This window comes from Neolamprologus brichardi, chromosome 12 (genome assembly GCF_056152115.1).
Source record: "Neolamprologus brichardi isolate AB-2024 chromosome 12, ASM5615211v1, whole genome shotgun sequence".
Taxonomy (NCBI): domain Eukaryota; kingdom Metazoa; phylum Chordata; class Actinopteri; order Cichliformes; family Cichlidae; genus Neolamprologus; species Neolamprologus brichardi.
In genome coordinates, this window is record NC_142115.1 from 24,082,746 (window position 1) to 24,100,375 (window position 17,630).

At 38.5% G+C, this 17,630-nt stretch overlaps 2 protein-coding genes across 4 annotated transcripts; one reads left to right on the forward strand and one right to left on the reverse strand.

The window, feature by feature from the left end:
• The first annotated feature begins 3,634 nt into the window (after positions 1 to 3,634).
• elac1 (elaC ribonuclease Z 1) lies at positions 3,635 to 8,727 on the forward strand. The gene is made up of 5 exons (XM_006789781.3): positions 3,635 to 3,861; positions 4,214 to 4,420; positions 5,210 to 5,268; positions 6,486 to 6,696; positions 6,872 to 8,727. Exons 1-5 carry the CDS (start codon positions 3,705 to 3,707, stop codon positions 7,348 to 7,350), a joined length of 1,113 nt encoding a protein of 370 aa, XP_006789844.3. The 5' UTR covers positions 3,635 to 3,704; the 3' UTR covers positions 7,351 to 8,727.
• On the reverse strand, positions 8,553 to 17,143 carry mier3b (mesoderm induction early response 1, family member 3 b). Of its 3 annotated transcripts, none has more exons than XM_006789782.3 (13): positions 17,098 to 17,143; positions 16,260 to 16,284; positions 15,911 to 16,056; positions 15,625 to 15,747; positions 15,387 to 15,510; positions 14,507 to 14,580; positions 14,317 to 14,389; positions 14,018 to 14,166; positions 13,768 to 13,849; positions 12,184 to 12,278; positions 11,964 to 12,091; positions 11,695 to 11,849; positions 8,553 to 11,602 (listed from the first exon to the last, which is right to left on the reverse strand). In XM_006789782.3, exons 1-13 carry the CDS (start codon positions 17,104 to 17,106, stop codon positions 11,127 to 11,129), a joined length of 1,659 nt encoding a protein of 552 aa, XP_006789845.1. In that variant the 5' UTR covers positions 17,107 to 17,143; the 3' UTR covers positions 8,553 to 11,126. The 3 variants fall into 3 exon arrangements, with proteins under 3 accessions (XP_006789845.1, XP_087705334.1, XP_087705333.1); XM_087849208.1 differs by having other exon boundaries at positions 17,115 to 17,138; XM_087849207.1 differs by lacking the exon at positions 17,098 to 17,143 and having other exon boundaries at positions 16,260 to 16,326.
• Positions 17,144 to 17,630: the final 487 nt, after the last annotated feature.

Below are 17,630 nucleotides of genomic sequence, written 5' to 3' on the forward strand. Positions count from 1 at the left end.
TTGTTGTGTACATTTCTGATATATAGCTGTCTCCAGTTAGGACGCACAAACTCCATTCTTTACTTGTACTCCATCTTCTAGTATTCTTGCAAGCTTGCAAGAAATTACCTCAATTTCATAACATTTAGTAATATCCAGTATGTATTTGTGTATTGCCTTTGTCCACCTTAAATAAGGCTCTGGTCAGTTTTCCTCTTCTCATTAATACCCAGTATAAGACATCTAGCAGAGCAGAGGACTAAAGAGGATAGCCTTTCTGTTAGAGACAAACAAAGACTGATTCACTAAAATTGAGATTTTCTGAAGGGAAAATACATGAAAGTTATATATTTAAAAAAAAAAATGTAGGCAGACAACCTTTTAACATCCACTCCAGCCTTCTATTTGTTTGATTAATTGTGTCACCTAATATTTATTTCTTTGAATTCATGTTATTTTGTATTCAACTGTTTTGAAAAGCCTCTCTTCAACACTCCTTAAGAATGGTCTTATGAAGAATGTATCCCATAAAATGAACATTTTTGCTTAAGTGTTATATGAATACTTAAGAAAATATGTGCAGTATAAAATCATTAGATACTCATTTATGTTGTTAAATGTACTTTTTTGGTCTGGTGCATAGTGTGTAGCGTTGAGGTATGTTGGTTTTACTACTATTGTTTCGTCTGAGCAGACTGTACAAACTCACAGGCCAAGCTTCGTCAGTGTTATGATCCACCACGAGGTTAAAACACAGGTTATGTATTTTAACACAAGTGTTCCTCGTGTAAGTCTGTTTTGACTCAGTCAAGTGATGTAAACTGTGAACTGTTTGAAAATAATATTGGCATTAGAAAATAGTGACTGAAAAGCCCTGGTTGATTAAGTCCTTCGTACTGAATAGTAATGGTGCCTAAGCACTGTATAGACTGGCAAAATATCTTTGTGATAAAGTGCAAGTCGGCTATACAGTGTACAAATCCACGTGTCAGTTTGATGTACTGACCTAATACCAGTAGGACACACTGCTGACTGTTAACCTGCTGAGGTTCTCTGTTAGCGCTTTGTTTTTGCTCAGTTCTGTGACAGATTGCTGCATTGTAATAGCAAATAAACTAAAGGTATACCACAGTGTTTCCTGTAAAATGCAGGATTCAATCTATGCTCTGATCATATTTATAAGACTTTAAACTGCTTTATGACAGGGGCATTGGCAGCATTGCACATTGGTCTTCAGAGATGTGTGTAAAAATGGAGATGATTGACCGGTTAAAGAAAGAAAATGAGTATTTTAACAAGGAGAGGGCACCTACATCAGGATAGAAGTGCTTCGTGGTTCATATGCAGTGAATGCTCCCTGTAACCATGCCAGCAAAAAGCTGCCTTCTTTTTCCTTTAAATTGTCATCCATCGATTTACACTGTAAAACTTTAACTCAAGGACCTTCCAACCGCATACATTGAAGTGCCTGCACAAATTACAGTGTCCCTTCATAGTCACTCCCATGCCTCATTATGTTAACCATGCAGATAGCCACACTATAATTATTGACATTATTGTTTTGTTATGAAATGGTGTAACTGTAGCTTTGAGCATACAGTGCTTTCTCTAATAAATGTTAGATTTAATGCAAACTTTTCAGTGGTTTAATGATCTATGTAAACACTGTAATGTCATCGGTGTGTTGCTCACATGTTAAGATGTTGTTGACTGTAATTGTCCAGTTTGAGTTTTTGCTGTTTTGTTCGATGAGTGGTTAGTTCATGTGACTCTTAGTGGTTTCAGTATTCATAAGTATTCCCATGCAGTCTGACACTGATTTTTGGTGCAGTCATGTTTGTATACCAGAGTGCAGTATGTTTGTGATGCTTTATTATACTTGAGGTGTGAAAACTCCAGAATAAAGCCTATTTTTACATCGGCTCCCTTGTCTTTCAATTTTTTTTTTTTTATCCCATTTATTTTTCTTCTTTTTCTTTCTTAACAGATTCATCTGTTAAACTGCTTTTAACAGGCAGTTTACTACAGTGACCTCCTTTTTGAACCCTTACTGAATTCTCTCTATATTCTCACTATAATTTAATCCTGTTGATACCAAAGTACGTTCGTCTAAACAGCTAGCTGTGTCCAGTTGTTAGGAGGACGATGCATGAGTCCGCTTTGAGTCAACAACTGGAATATATTTTGTGGACCACTTAAAGAGGACACTAACAGTTTTCGTGGCTGCGTTACCAAATGCATCAAATTGTAAACATGCCAACTTACCAGCCCAGGACTGCATGCTGCTTTGAGAACAATAAGACTTGGATCACTACTGATCTTAACTGCTTAATAAAAAGAAGAAGAAAGCTGAAAGAGGAGAACTGAGGAGAGTGCAGCCCGACCTAAGGGGGGAAGCTGAGGAGCTGCAAGGACTCCTACAGGAGGAAGCTGGAGGCTGAGCTCAAGCCGAACAACATAAGTGATGTGTGGTGTGGAAAGAAGATCTCTGGGTTTAAGGTAACAGCCAGCCAATGAGCACTCTATGGAGAGAGCAAAGAGCTACACAGATTCCTTAGTTCACAGCTTTCTACTGCCTTCTCTACCACACACTCTGGCCTCCACACACCCTGACTATCTTCACTAATTTGCACTTCTTCCTTCAAGTGGATTCTGTAGATAACACCTCCACATCGGTTAAACACCTTCTGTTTGAGTGTGACTTCTGGCCAGATTAGGAGACAGCCTGAGAACCAAAGCAAGGCTGCTGGCCCTGACAGCATCAGACCTGAGGCTGTGACGTCCTTTGTTTTGAAGAAGTACAGGTACATGGGCATCAATACTGACAAGCTGAACTGGAAAACCAATACAGAGGCTGTATACCAAAAGGGGGTGAGAAGTAAGCTGCAGAAATGATGGTGATACTCTTATCACTCAGTCGTGGTGGGCCCAGCACACTCTGCTGTGGTCTGCTGGAGGTGGGTTGGAGCTGGTAACACGGTAAACAATAGACTAAATACAGTGATCAGGAAGGGTGGCTCTGTGATTCACTGCAAAATGGACACTTCTGAAGCTGTGGTGGAAAGGAGGACACTGAGCTAACTGTTATCCACCCTGAACACTCTCTGCACCACTTACCGGACAGATCCTTTACAAAGAGGTCAAAAAGTGGTTTTGCTTTTGTAGATATAGGAATTTTGCATGAAACAAAATCAGACTGATAAAAAATACAACAGATGAGTCTTTCACATTGAGCTCTGTGATTCCAACCAAAATTAAAACAAAAACAAAAACAGCAGAAAATCAGGTTGGACATTAATAGATCAGAGCAGCAATGTCTTTCCTAAAGTTCTGTGAATGGGTACATTTTCAAAAAATTAAAAAAATGAATACATGTCCACGGATAAGCTTACAAAAGAGTAGGAGATATCTACATAAGCTTTATATTTCCGAAGGAAGTGTTTGGTTGGATAAAAGAAACTTTTTTAACTTAATAAGAATTAAGAAATTTTGTGGAAGAGGTCATATTTTTACCCAGTTCAAATTCTCCCCGCAGTTTTCCCAATAGGATACAGAGGGAATATAACATCGTATTTGATATGTGATCTTAAAATTACGACTAATCATACCTCACCGGACACGTCACGCATCCTACGTCATCAGCGGGCGACAGTATTTTCATTGACATGGCATGCTTGCTACTGTGTGGCAGATATTAGTTAACAGTTTTCTGTAACTCCGGGAGGATGACCATGGATTTGACTTTCCTCGGGACGGGCTCGGCGTACCCGTCCCCTCACCGCGGTGCCTCGGCTCTGGTGCTGCGGACGGACGGGGAGTGCTGGCTGTTTGACTGCGGAGAGGGAACCCAGACCCAGCTAATGAAGAGCCAGCTCAGAGCCGGTGTGCCACTTCAGATCCTCACACACACACTCTGTCTGTCCTTTAAATATTTCTGGAAAAATAAAAAAAAGGTTTTCCCCTGAATAAACGTCCTGTCATTGAAACAAATCTGTTCATGCCTTTCCATACCCCAAATCATTTGTCTGTAGGCTAATTAAGACTTCCTTTTATAAGTGCTCATAAATATGAAACAGACAAAACAGTGCACAGTGTTGTTTATGAAAATAAAAAAAAAAATCCTCATCTCTATCTTGACATGAACCTGTTTTAAGTGCATATAGTTTAATTCAGTTTACAGCAAAATGCCTGACTTGATATGAAGGTGTTAAAATGTGATGTGTTTTTCACACAGGGCGAATCACCAAGGTTTTCATCTCCCACTTGCATGGAGATCACCTGTTTGGTTTACCTGGTCTCCTCTGCACTGTGAGCCTCAACACCAGCTCTGAATCTCAGCAGGACCTGAACTGTGTGGACATCTACGGGCCACGGGGTCTCAGACACTTTCTCAGAGTCACTCTTGGCATCACTGGATCACAGCTGCTCTTCCCTTACGCAGGCAGGTCCAAGGCCTGATAAATTGATCAGGCACAACATTATGACCACCTGCCTGATATTGCGTTTGCCCCCGTTCTGCTGCCAAAACAGCCCTGACCCATCGTGGCACAGACTCCCCTAGACCACTGAAGGTGTGCTGTGGTGGCGTCAAGGTGTTAGTAACAGATCGTTTAAGTCTGTAACTTGCGAAGTGGGCATCCATGGAACAGATTAAATTGGATTGAGATCTGAAGAATTTGGAAACCAAGTCAACACATCAAGTGTGCAGTGCATATTATCTTGCTAAAAGAGGCCACAGCCAGCAGGGAATACCACAGAAGCTATATGGGTGTACATGGTCTGCTACAGTGATTAGGTAGGTGCCCAAAAGCATCACACTGCCTTCTGCAGTGCATTTTGGTGCCAGGTGTTTCCCAGGTTTTTCATTGGGTTAGTCAGTGTTATTGACTTCCCTTGCATGTGGTCATAATGTTATGCCTGATTGGTGTATTGATACAAGATTGAAAGCATTCAATACAGGGGTTTAAGAACAAGCAGATAGTGTAGCTTGTTGTGGATGCTCTGTTTACTACAGTTTCTCTGAGTCTGAATTTTGTTCCCTGGGCTATTTATAATTTGCTGCTGTTTTTTTTAATGCAGCTGCATCATTTTTTAAAAAAGAATCTTTAAGAAACCTAGTAGATGGCTTAGATATGCTGCTTGATGAACACTGATCAAATAATTCAAGTTATACCTAAGTTATACCCTGGTTAAAGATATAATAGTTCACATCTTTTCTCTTGGTTTTTAGTGCATGAATTGGAGCCCACACCTGACCAGAGCCCAGAAGAAGGAAAACTTAACCCAGAGGTAAGTAGTTGATTTTGTTGTTTTGATGTTCCTGTGTTGTAGAATATCACGCCTCCCTGCTGTCAGTCCCTGTTTTTACTAAATGATGAAATCTGGAATCCATATTTTCTATTTAGAAAATGATAAAGATGTAGTGAAAGTTACTAGTGATCTTATGGCCTCTATCAGTGGTCTTGTCTTAGTCCTTGTCCTGCTAGACCTCAGTGCAGCTTTCAGTATTGCTCATCACAACATTTTAATACAGACTTAAATACACCACTGGCTACACCAATCGTGTTGATCTGACAGAGTGTAAGTGTAAACAGTGACCCATCAAAGGTAGTCATGGAGTTCCACAGGGTTCTGTGCTGGGACCGATACCTTTCACATAATACATGCATCTCTTAGGTGTTATTAAAAAACTCTTTATACAATGGCATCCATGGGACAGTTCAAAGAGAAAACCACTGCTGACCAAAAGGAACACGTAGCCCTCCAGTGTGGCTAAATTACAACAATCCTGCAAAGATGACTGGGCCAAAATTCCACCACAGCGCTGTAAAAGACTCATTGCCAGTTATTGCAAATGCTTGATTGCAGTTGTTGCTACTAATTTTGGTTTAGGTTTAGGGGGCTCAGGTTATATTTGTGAGGACATTCACTGACAGTAATACCTTCTTAAGATTCTTACCCCTAGGTTTAACTGTGTGCTAAACCCTCAATCTAAACCTAATTCCAGCTTTTACTTTAAAAGTTGATCTTAGCCCTAAAAAAAGACTTTGAAGAGGTATGAAAAAGTCCATGTTAGCCAAAAAGATTTAAAAAATTCTCTTTTTGTGGGTTCATCATTTCATTTATGTTTTTATAAAAATATATACGATTTCCTGTCATGCAGGACAGTCATACTCTTCCTCCAGAGAAAGTGCATCTTCACAGCTTTCCTCTTTACATGATTACTTCCCTGTGTGTGATGTGTTTAGGGTCATCTTTAAATTGTAGCTTTTTTCTGTTTTGTTTTGTTTTATTACTGTGCATGATAGTTTAGTTGTTTATTTAAAAGACATCAGTGTGCAAATTGTTGCTGATATGCCTCCTTTGACTTGCGTTGGTACATGTTTGAGCATATCTCCTCAGCTCACCAGTTATGGCAGTTTCCACCTGAGCATTTACATTTTGTATTTTGTCCACTTGTATGTTGTTTTTTTCTGACGAATACTAGCACCTCTCTGTCTCCCCAGATGGCAGCAGAGTGCGGCCCTCTCCATCCTCAGGAGCAACCAGGCAGAACAATCTCCTTGGATGTCTCCAGTGACACTTATCTTCTCTTTGAAGACCAGAAGTTTGTGGTCAAAGCCTTCAGGTTGTTTCACCGCATCCCTTCCTTTGGTTTTTGCATTCAGGAGCGAGATCGACCTGGAAGGTTGAAAACAGAACTACTGAAGGAACTAGGTGAGAGGTATTTTCTGTTCTTTTGATATCTCTTCATTATTTGTGTAATATTAGAAATATAAATTCCCTGCATATAAAGTAGATGGAAATAACTGTCGTCACCAATTATTTATTAATGCAAGAAACAATTTCAGAAAAGCAACCCTTGCAGCTGGTCTCATTTTGTATCCTACAGGCCTGAAACCAGGCCCTCTCTATGGGCGCCTCAAAGCTGGGGAGTCAGTAACTCTTGAAAGCGGGCGTGTGGTGCAGCCTAGTGAGGTGCTAGAAGAAGCTATTCCTGGGAGGAAAGTCTGCATTTTAGGGGACTGTAGCTCGGTGCTTGGGGAAGGGCCGCAGAGGTTGTGCAGCGGAGCGGACATTCTGGTTCATGAGGCCACCCTTGGGAACGAGCACCGAGAGAAAGCAGTGGACCATGGGCACAGCACACCTGAGATGGCAGCGGCAGTAGCACGGGCTTGCTGTGCACGGAGGCTGGTGCTAAATCACTTCAGTCAGCGGTACAAACCCAGCACCATGGTGAAGGAAGGAGATGAAGACCATGTTTCAGAGTTAAAGAGACAGGCTGAAGAGGCTTTGCAGGATACTGGGGTAGATGTGATTCTGGCAGAGGACTTTCTCACTCTACAGATCTCTCTCAGAAGATCAAGGTAATAAGCAGCTGGTTTAGTGTGTATAAAGCTGGTAGTGTTTTTGGCTAAAAGCAGAGGAATTGTCTGTATATTTTATGATGTAAGGTGAAATTGTCTGCTCTTTGTCTAACTTGTTTTTATTTTATTAAAAGTCAAATTAGTGAACTGACAAAAAAGTCAAGCTCAAGGTCCTCTTGTTTGCAATCTAAGTTGATAATCTATATTATCATTAACTATTTTTCTATTTTAGGGAATTTTATTACCTGTAATACATGTTGGCTCTGAACCTGAGCTTGGCAATGGCAGTTTTTGCAGTGGCCAATATGCTTCATCTCAGGCTTGATTAATTTGCTTTATTCAAGTGTTATATTCTGGTTCCTAAAAGCAAAATTGCTGAGTGCCAATGTCACTTTGCAGTTAAATCACTGTCCTCCAGCAACTATATCACTGGTTGTGGAGGAATGTCTCTGTAAGGTTCTGGCTGAATATAAGTAGTTGTTGAGAATTTCTGTAGCTATTTTGCAGATTTTTAACAGTTAATTAATCAATGAATTACAATCAGGCAGTGAGTGGTTGCAAACCTGATCTCATATCAAGGAAGGAACAATTTTAAAAGAAAAAGACAGCGAGTTTATTGCACGCAGTCCCAATAATGTTGTTCATTATTCAATCTCTAGCCATTTTCCCTAGTGTGACTAGGAAAAGTACTTTTTAGTGCTTTGCCTACAAAGTAAAGGTTGCACCTTTGTGTTGATTGGACAGCTTTTATTTTGTAGACAAATGTTTTCATTTACTACTTAATAGTTGACAAGTGTTTGCAGACATGTTGCTGTCTTCCATACAAACTGTGGGCACCTGAAGCAATCTGATAGAGACCAAAGTAAGTGCAAGGTTTTATTTTGGTATAGCACATGGTTTGTGACTAATTTCACCCAGCAACAATCAGCAACCACTTGCTAACCAATCAAGCAATACATTTTCCCTACCAACCTGTGGTTGTAAGGATTTAAGGCTGGTTCAGATGGAACAGGCAGGTAAGCAGAACTTGAGCTGAGATTTTGTCAGTTTTGGGGGGGCTGTAAATAATACTTGGTCCAAAAACTAATGACTAAAACTTTTTTTTTTTTTTTTTATGTCACATGGAATTTAAGCCTCAAGTTTTGTTAAACAGCCGCTCTCATGTAAAGAGTAACCATAATGATAAAGATGCAGCAATAATCTTCGAACCTTTTCCAGAGCTTTATTTCTGGATCTGTACACAAGGTATTAAAGTACAACATAAAATACAAAATAATGTTTAACAAAAGAAAAAAAAAACAAACCAAAAACTCAATGTTTATGTACAATTTTTATAAACAATAAAGATAGCTTCTTGAACATTTCTCATAGTGAAGTTTTTGATTGTCTATATTTCTGGATATACATTTTTAAGTTTTGTAGGTTTTTATTCACAAAGGTGTTTTTATTTTCATCAAAGGACTTTGTTTCCTTCTTCAAAACCACAACTGCTATATTTTTTTCTTTTTTAAACTTCAAAACACAATACAAAATATAAAATAAATTTGTTTAGTGCTTGCTTGCACACACAAGTCTCATACCAGAGATATCAATAAAATATCACATTTTCGAGAGTTCACAGGGTGGTGAAAAACCTACTTCTACTACTTAATGGCCTTTACATTCTGACAGTTTTTCTGAGTCTTTGTACAAACCACAGGTGAAATAAATATCACTGCACTGCTAAAGCTAGAAGAGCTTGGAGGACCTACTGCATTATGCACATTGCATTAAAAGAGAAACTAGCTCTCCACACACTTACAGCAGCAGCCATCCCGTTACCATCGAGACAAATATAGACGACGACAACATGTAAAAACTCTTTTAAGGAAAGAAACATGAGTGTCTTTTACACATGGCTGCATGTTTTGAATGCAAAAATTGCAACATTGAGTAATATCAATACGTCTTCAGGTAAAGCCGTTTTCAGTGGTACACTTGAAACAGGGCACAGCTGGCATGCGTGGTTTCAGCTGTGTCCTGGTGTCTGGGTGACTTTCCAAGGAGAGAAAAGAAATGAAAACACCAAGTCAACCAGTAAAATGCAAAACCCAAAATATCTGTACATATCTACAAATTATTGCCTTTCTGACAAGGAATCAAAGTAAAACCTTTTTATCAACACAGATTCACAAGTGTAAGAGGTCAGTTAATAGACTTTTTAAAGGCTATTTGCTAATTATTTACATGAAACAGATGTGATTATCCTCTCTGATGCTGGCCGTTGAAACTGAACTGCTTGATTAAACTTAAGGATTATTAGGCATGAATGGACACAACAAACATGATGTACCCCTGAAACAAACTAAATAGTCATAGCACAATGCATAGATAAATTAAGTAAACACTACTACTGCATCCAATCAACTGACCTGCTAAACGTTTTACAACTCACAATTATGAACTTCAGTCAAGCGAAAAACAGCTCCATTTCTGCTACTAGGCTCCAAAATATTGTCAACCGGATTTCAAAAAGGCATAACTAGGCAGTACAGGCTAGGCAGAGGTTCAATACAAACTCAGAGAAGCTTTAAAAAAAATAATACTGCTAGCAGGTTGGGGAAAAAAAGGCGCTACTTGATTTAGGAACATATCCACTTAATTAGGACACACACACAGCTTAACTTGCCTAAGAGTAGCGTGAGTGAAAGCATGAACTGAAAGGGTGAGATAAAACTTTAGAAAGAGAAAAGTATATGCAATAAATACATACTTTACTGTGTCGAGGTTTAAATGGCTATTAACCCAACCAAAAATCTTTGCATTGCAATATTGCTGTTATGGTTCGTTGATATTCTAGCAAGTAGCAGGATTTTAAAAATATATTTATATACTCAACAGTAAAACAAGGTGACTCCCAGTATATTAACTTGCTCCGGTATTTTTCAATCACCTATTTTAAAATGTAAAGAAAAAACAAAACAACAACAAAAAAAACAAAAAACAAAAAAAACAAGGCCATTCATTTGGGTTTGACTACATGGGCATTATTGAAAGAAAAGGGAAAAAAACCTCCAGTATTGGCCACTTTGAACAAAGGTAAATAAGCAGACAGACTACAAAGCACAAGAGAACATAAAGAGATAAACCCAAACAAGATGGCCTTAGCAGCTTAAGCCACGACACTTCCTGGTTTCCAAGCTAATCTCCATGCTAGTGTTGCTCTTCGTACAGTTATGTACCCAGGTAGATTCAAATCATATAAAAACCATTTGCACAAGTTGGGTTACTGGAAAGTACCTGTAAACAAAAACAAAAAAAAAAAGAGAAAAAAAAATAGTACCACCTTAAACAACAAATACAGGCAACTAAATGCTAACACCAGAGCTGGGGAAACTAGGTTTTTGGCAGCTAGAAGAATGGCAGGATAAGGTACTGAAGCTCTGAAGATGGTGGGTGTAGATGTGAAGGAGGAAGAGACATCTCTCTCCTACTGCAGCCCCTGGGCCCTGCTGTACATGGACGTTACACATCTCAAGACCGCAAAACAAAAATAAAATAAATGGCTATATAAACTCTTGAGAGAAATCAAGATTTTAGTTCTATATGATAGACATCACTGATGTCATATTACACAAAAAAATGAAAACAAAAAGTATATTCATATACATATATATAGATATATATATATATATATAATAGAATTTAAACAAATTGAATTTTCCAGTGAGGTCAGTCTTATGTACAAGCAGGAAAAAAAGGGATCTTAAAAGGGAAGAACAGGGAAGAAGATGAGGAAGATCACTCTGACTGAAGTGCTGCAGTGTGCTGTGTGTGGTGCCGTGCATGTGCTCCCAGAAACCCGTTGGGCTCACCGCTCCCAGCCAAGCTCCCAAAGTCTGTGACAGATACTGCCATTTTGGCGCCGGTGATTCGGTGGTGATGCGTCGTCGTCCGTCGTGCATCAAAGTCCACTCCGAGGTTACCCACGGATACGTCATTGATAAAGGAGTCAGGCAGCGCCATCTTGAGTCTCTTGGAGGGCCGCTCACAGTCCTTGTTGACGCACACGCCTCCCAGCTGGCCCAGATCTGAGTGGTAGAAGCCAGCCTCAAGCATATTGAGGCAGTCAGGTTCTGCACCATTAGCAGGGAATCCAAGGGATTCCTCGTGGTTCAGGGAACCTCGATGGAGACTGTCCAGTGGAGGAAAGCTGTAGGAGTCCAGGCAGCTAACCTCTGCAGGACTGCATACTGTGGCTACAGTGTTGCTCAAAGCTGCAAAGACACAAAACAGTTAACAACAAGAAGTAGTAATTTATTTTGTATTTTTTTAAACCATCGCTGCACAACTAAGGTCCGTAACTAACCCGTGAGGTCGCTGGCAGTGATGGAGTTGAGCAGGCTAAGCTGCTGTTCTGTGGTTGTTTCCAGCCGTCCACCACCACCACCACCTGAACACACGGAGGAGGAACTGTCCACAGCTAACCCCTCCGCTTCATCCACCAGCCTGTCCATCAGGTCACTAGAAACAAAGAAATGTCACTGGGTTTGTTTCTTCCATATTATGTGAACTTTTTTTTTTCCATTTTATTGAAGCAAAGCAATAAAGACAGACACTCCGTTTCATTTCACTTACGTTACTCCAGGATAGTTGCTGAACTTTTTCTTCCCGAACCGATTCTGCTGCACAAAGAAGTCAAAGCGCTCTGACTTTTTCCACATGTAATAAAATGCCACACATTCTGCTACTGTTCTTGTTGTGACCTGAGAGGAGAGGAGGGGGACAGAGTTTACAAAACTTTGTATACATTTTTATTTGCATACACTTGTAAAAGGAACCATAAATTCACACTCACTTTGTGTTTCTGAATGAGGTGAAAGTTCTTGTCATACATCTGAAGAGCATGTTCAAAGTTCTTGCATTCCTCTTCAGACCATGGAGGTGATTTTTCTGCAATGAAACCATGAATCCATTTTAACAATGGGTGTGCAAAGGTAACCACAGGCCATGTCGAAACCAAGACACACCCCACCAATAAAATTCAGCCCAACTGAATGGTCCATTATTCCAAACTTAGTATCAACCATTTAGGAATAACAGGCATTTATATATAGTCTCTCATATTCCAAAGGTTCAAAAGTAATTGAACAAACTAATAATTTTTTAACAAATGTTTAAATTTGCCTCAGATCTAGCACCCGTGGACAATACCAAATGTATTGATTTCTGTCGCGATGCTTTCATTGGAGCCGTGTTCAATTTCTATTTGTTTGTGGATCTTCTGCCTTCAGCTCCATCTTCAGCAAATGTTAAGGGCCTATAATACTCACAGCGGCTACCTTGCAAATTGTAACACACACTAGACTAGAGATAGCATGATAACACTTTTTCATGTCCAACACCAATATCATAAATTTGGATTTCTGCCGATACTGATATGAATCCGATATAGTCTATTTTATAATCAATAAAACTGTTTTTTAAACACCTTGCTGCATTTTGTACAAGCTCATACTATAATTTTAAAAAACAAAACACTAAAGCTATTCTATTACACATGCATGCAAAAAATACACCCAAAATATTTTGCAGTTCAGCAATACTAATCTTTTTATTTAAACTTTTAGCAGAACTTTAAGGTAATATTCAATATATAATATTTAAAGTAATATTCAAAAGTAATTTAAAATGCAATTTTATGCAGATTTCAAAAACTCTTGTTCTGAAAAAAGTGTGCAATATCAGCACAAAGTAATGTTTATATTCAACAACTTAAAAAAAAAATGTAGAATGGACCCTTTTATACTTAAAGCTTAACATAAATAGACATCCAGAGTGGAAAGCAGTGCAAATAAATGCCAACACGGCTTCATGACACACATCTTTTATCAAGATCTGGGACAAAAAAAAGAAAAAAAAGAAATTGGCCCGGGCATTTTGACTAGAGACCGGGCCACCAGGTATTTGTAAGAAAAGCCATAAAGCCTGCGAATGAAAACAAACGCTGTTGTGACAATGATGTACACGGTCTTGTTGGTATATGTATGATTTCTATACATTTTACATCAGATGACCACTTTGGTTGTAAGACTCAGATAATTATTTATTAAAAGCTAGACGTTTTAAATGAGAATAAGAAAGTAGAGCATTTCTTTGTGCCCCCCTTTTCCTGTTAATGTCCTACCTGGCCCCCTGGCTTCCTACATTTGCATTAAGATCTCTCATATTTTGATGTCAGTGAACAGCTATCAAGTCCAATACTTGCAATCAGCTCGACCTCACATGATCAAGAAACTGTTCATCAATTCTCATTTGTCTAATTACTGAAAATGGGGGGCCCATGTATAATAATGACTTTGAATGAAAGTGAAATCTACATGTGAAGCATTTTGAGTGTCTTGAGGTGCAAACGAATCACAATGAGAAATCACTTGCTTACCTTTTGAGGACTTTACATGGTTGCAATATCTTTCTAGTGCTTCGCGGGTGTTGTAGTTGCATTTTACAAGCTCACATAAAGCCTACATTGAAAGAATGAAAGAGTAAAAATTATAGCATTTGCCAAAATTGATCAGAAACAATTAAACAGATATGAATGTCAGAGAAAATACCTTTCTTGAGGTGCACTGCTAATAACACATTCATCATTTTATCAAACCACGTAAAGGACTGAGTAAGACATGACTGACCTGCTCATTGTCTCGCACATGCATTCCTGGTTTGTCACACCCCGTCTTTTCATCTGTCGTCCGTGACAATACTTCACACAGGAAACTTCTAACCTTGTTTTCTGATAATACACCTGGACTCCACAGTAACTCATCTTCATCTTCATATGCTATACAACCAAATACATGATGTTAAAATTAATCACCAGATGTACATCACCTATTCTTAATTGAATGGTTAACAACACTGTAAGCAGCAACATTAAAGAATAGATTAGGAACGTGTGATGAAAGCAAAAAAAAAAAAAAGTAGTATTCACCTTTCTCCTCATCTTTGTAGTGACAGAGGCAAGAAGGAACTTCTGCTTGGTATTCCAATCCCACCATTATTTCCTATTACAAAGCATAAGAGGGCATGTCTGAATTCAAAAGCAAGCTGACTCTAACTTAACATGAAACAGCGAGTAAACTATATCCTTTACATGTTTCCAAATGAAAAAAATCATTTACCTTTCTCGAGTCCTCTGGGCTTGGGCCGTCTTCATCACACTCTGACTCTTTATCACCGTCAGAAATAGCGTTTGCTGGGGATTTTTTTTTAAAAAAAGAAAAGAAAAAAATGTTTAAAAATTAGTAAATCTTAAATACTTCAGCACACCCTGAATTTAAATGGCAGCTGCTTAATGCCGAAGCCTGATGTTTTACCCAAAAATTTTTTTCCAGTTTTTCTGCTAAAGGTTGTAAGATCTCCTCAAACATACTTGAAGCTTTCCAAAGAATTTAGGTAGGAAAGAACAAACACTGTTTCAAACCACAAACCCACGGTAAGTTGGCTGTGTAACTAACACAGCTGCAAAAACACATTTATGACAAAAATATTTTTCCAGTAAAATGACTGAGCTAATGATTCATTTTTGTTATGCAAACTGCATAACAAATCCCAGCTGTTTGTCTTTATTTTACAGTGTTACAGAGTTACTTTTCCAATCCAACCTATTTGTACTTTTTTTTAATTCTGGATCTATTTGGACATGCTAAAAATTAAATTTAGTCTTAAATGGACTTGAGAACAACAGTCAGAGACAGATAAGCTAAGCTTAACTTACACAAATAACTACATTAGCTGCACACTTAACACATCTTTATCTAAATGTTTTGTTAGACAACGAGCCTTTATAACCTTAACAGTAACTTTTTCATTAACAGCTGAGTGGGAGAAGTGAATATCTCACAGTGCACAAGAGTAAGTGACCCTCCTTTATAACAAAAAACATAAAAAAAAAAAAAAATGAGCGCATTAATCACTGTATTGCACACAATAAAAAGATTTAATTCTGACAGTTGCAAACATAAAATACTTTTAATCTAAAAGTAGTAATCTAACACTTACATCTAAGTGTTCTTGGGAAGAAATCAGTGGCCTCATGGGAGGTAACTGAAGGAGTCAGATCATCAGCTGAGGACTGGGTCTCCTCCTCATAATCTCCAGACAGAAGGTCTTTAGCTATTTCCTCCTAGTGGGTAAAAGGAATATAAATTGTACACCATACAAAAACCATAAGTTACAAATATAGCATTGTTTTACAAAGTAGCAACTGTATAACTACCAAATAACAGCAACTCCTTACCTTATCCAAAGTCATGTCGGGGAGCTCATCAGTCAGGTCTCCAGAGGAGCTGTCTATACTGGAGCCTGCTGAGGCCTCATAGCGATAAATGGCCAACAGTTCCTCTAAAGGCATGTTCCCTTCCTGTTAAAAGAAAAATGAATGGAAAAATGTATCAATTCCATTTCACAGGGTTATACCATTTTCATGTACGAAGTACAAGATGTTCAAGTTGGACAAATTTATACACTGCACCTATCATATGGCATTTGGAATGGCATATGGATTTACTGATTTATTATAATACCTTTTCCAGATCTGCAATTTCAGATCTGAAATTTGTTCCGCCTTCCAGAGACTCTTCCTCCTCCAGAGTCCTCTCATCATCATACTCATGAACTAACATTTCTGCTGTTGGATCAAAGTCATGGTCCTCTGATGATAAAGAGCCAACTAAATGAGAAAAATGGAAAGAAAAATAAAAGAATTATAAATACCAAATTGTTATCGTGCAATAAGCAAAACCTTACTTTATTACAAACTCATAACATTTTCAGAAATTCATCTCGATATTTCTGTTTACTATTATTTGTGAAAAGTAAAAATAGAGTTTTGAAAGCACACCTTAATATAGATTACACAGTAAATTGTATTACCTGGACTTGAACTCCCTAGGGAAGCCTGGAAAAGAAGGAAAAAAAATACCATAAATTGGAGCAAGACAGAAAATTTGAATTAAAAAAATTACTCGGGGACTTTAACCTCAAATATTAAAACAGGATGACCAATAAAATATTTTTACGTTGTGTGTAATATGACCCAAGAAAATAGCCGGGCAGGAAAACTGCAATTGTCGCTAATGTTACCTGATATAGGTGGCTAATACAACGCTAGCCGAGCTGTACACTCAGGGAAAGATACGTTTTTTTAAACGCTGGAATAAAAAATTTCCCCAGAGGACTGAATAAAAAAAACCTTGTATAATCGGTTGTATATGTCATTGCAGATCCAGTACTGCTTAGCTAGCCGGAAAGCTATTTCCAAATCCAAATGTTAACGCTGTCCACCGAAAAATGTAAACACTAATTTCGTTTGCGCGGTACTGCAATCGATAAAGTCGAGCAACCTTTTAAACGTAGGTGCCGCTACTCCAGCCTGAACATTAAAAAATATTTTTCCATTCACCATAAAGATTATATGGTCTGCAATTTACTTGAACCAGCAAGCTAACGTTAAATTTACGTATGAATTTACACAGCCGCTTCACCGAAGCAGCTGAGAGCGAAGGCGCAGAGGCCTCGTAGTGAAGGATCAGTCCAGACATTTAAGCATATTTAAGAGAAATAAAAACAACAATTATGAGACGAAACACGCTACACACAAGGCAAAAAGCATTGTTTCTTCAATCGATTGCGTAAAAATGAAAAATACAGCACACAAATTTTAAAAATGTCGATTTAACATCGATTGCTTCTCCCCTGTTTTCCCTCTTACCTCCGCCATATTGGTACCTTTAGCTAATGGGCTCCTTCTAGCGCAGTACCCGGATCAGCGCTCTGAGCCAATCAGAGATCCAGGTGACTGCTTGAGTCGTGACGCCGTACAAACCATCTACTGGTCAGACTAACGGTAATTACTAATAAACGGGTAATTTACGGTGTAAAAATGTGAAAAACTGAGATTACAAGTCAAATTGCCGATACACATTCTACCTACAACATATCGGTGTCATGGCGTTGGCCGGTGCCTTACACGAAGACGGTTTACTAGAACATTCCCGGTACATCCCAGCTGATTTCCTGTTCTCCTTCTTACCTTATTTATCGAAGCTATGGCATCTAAACTACTGTGTTTTCAACACCGTCTTGTTTTTCGCTGTATTTCTGAAAGAACAGTCCAATGCGGAATTCAAATAGAAATCATTTAAGGTTTTCCAGCTGTAACACTGGATATTAGGACAGTAATTTGTATGCTACTGTAATATTGCTGCTAACACACCTGTCTTCTTAAATAAAAATAATGCACAA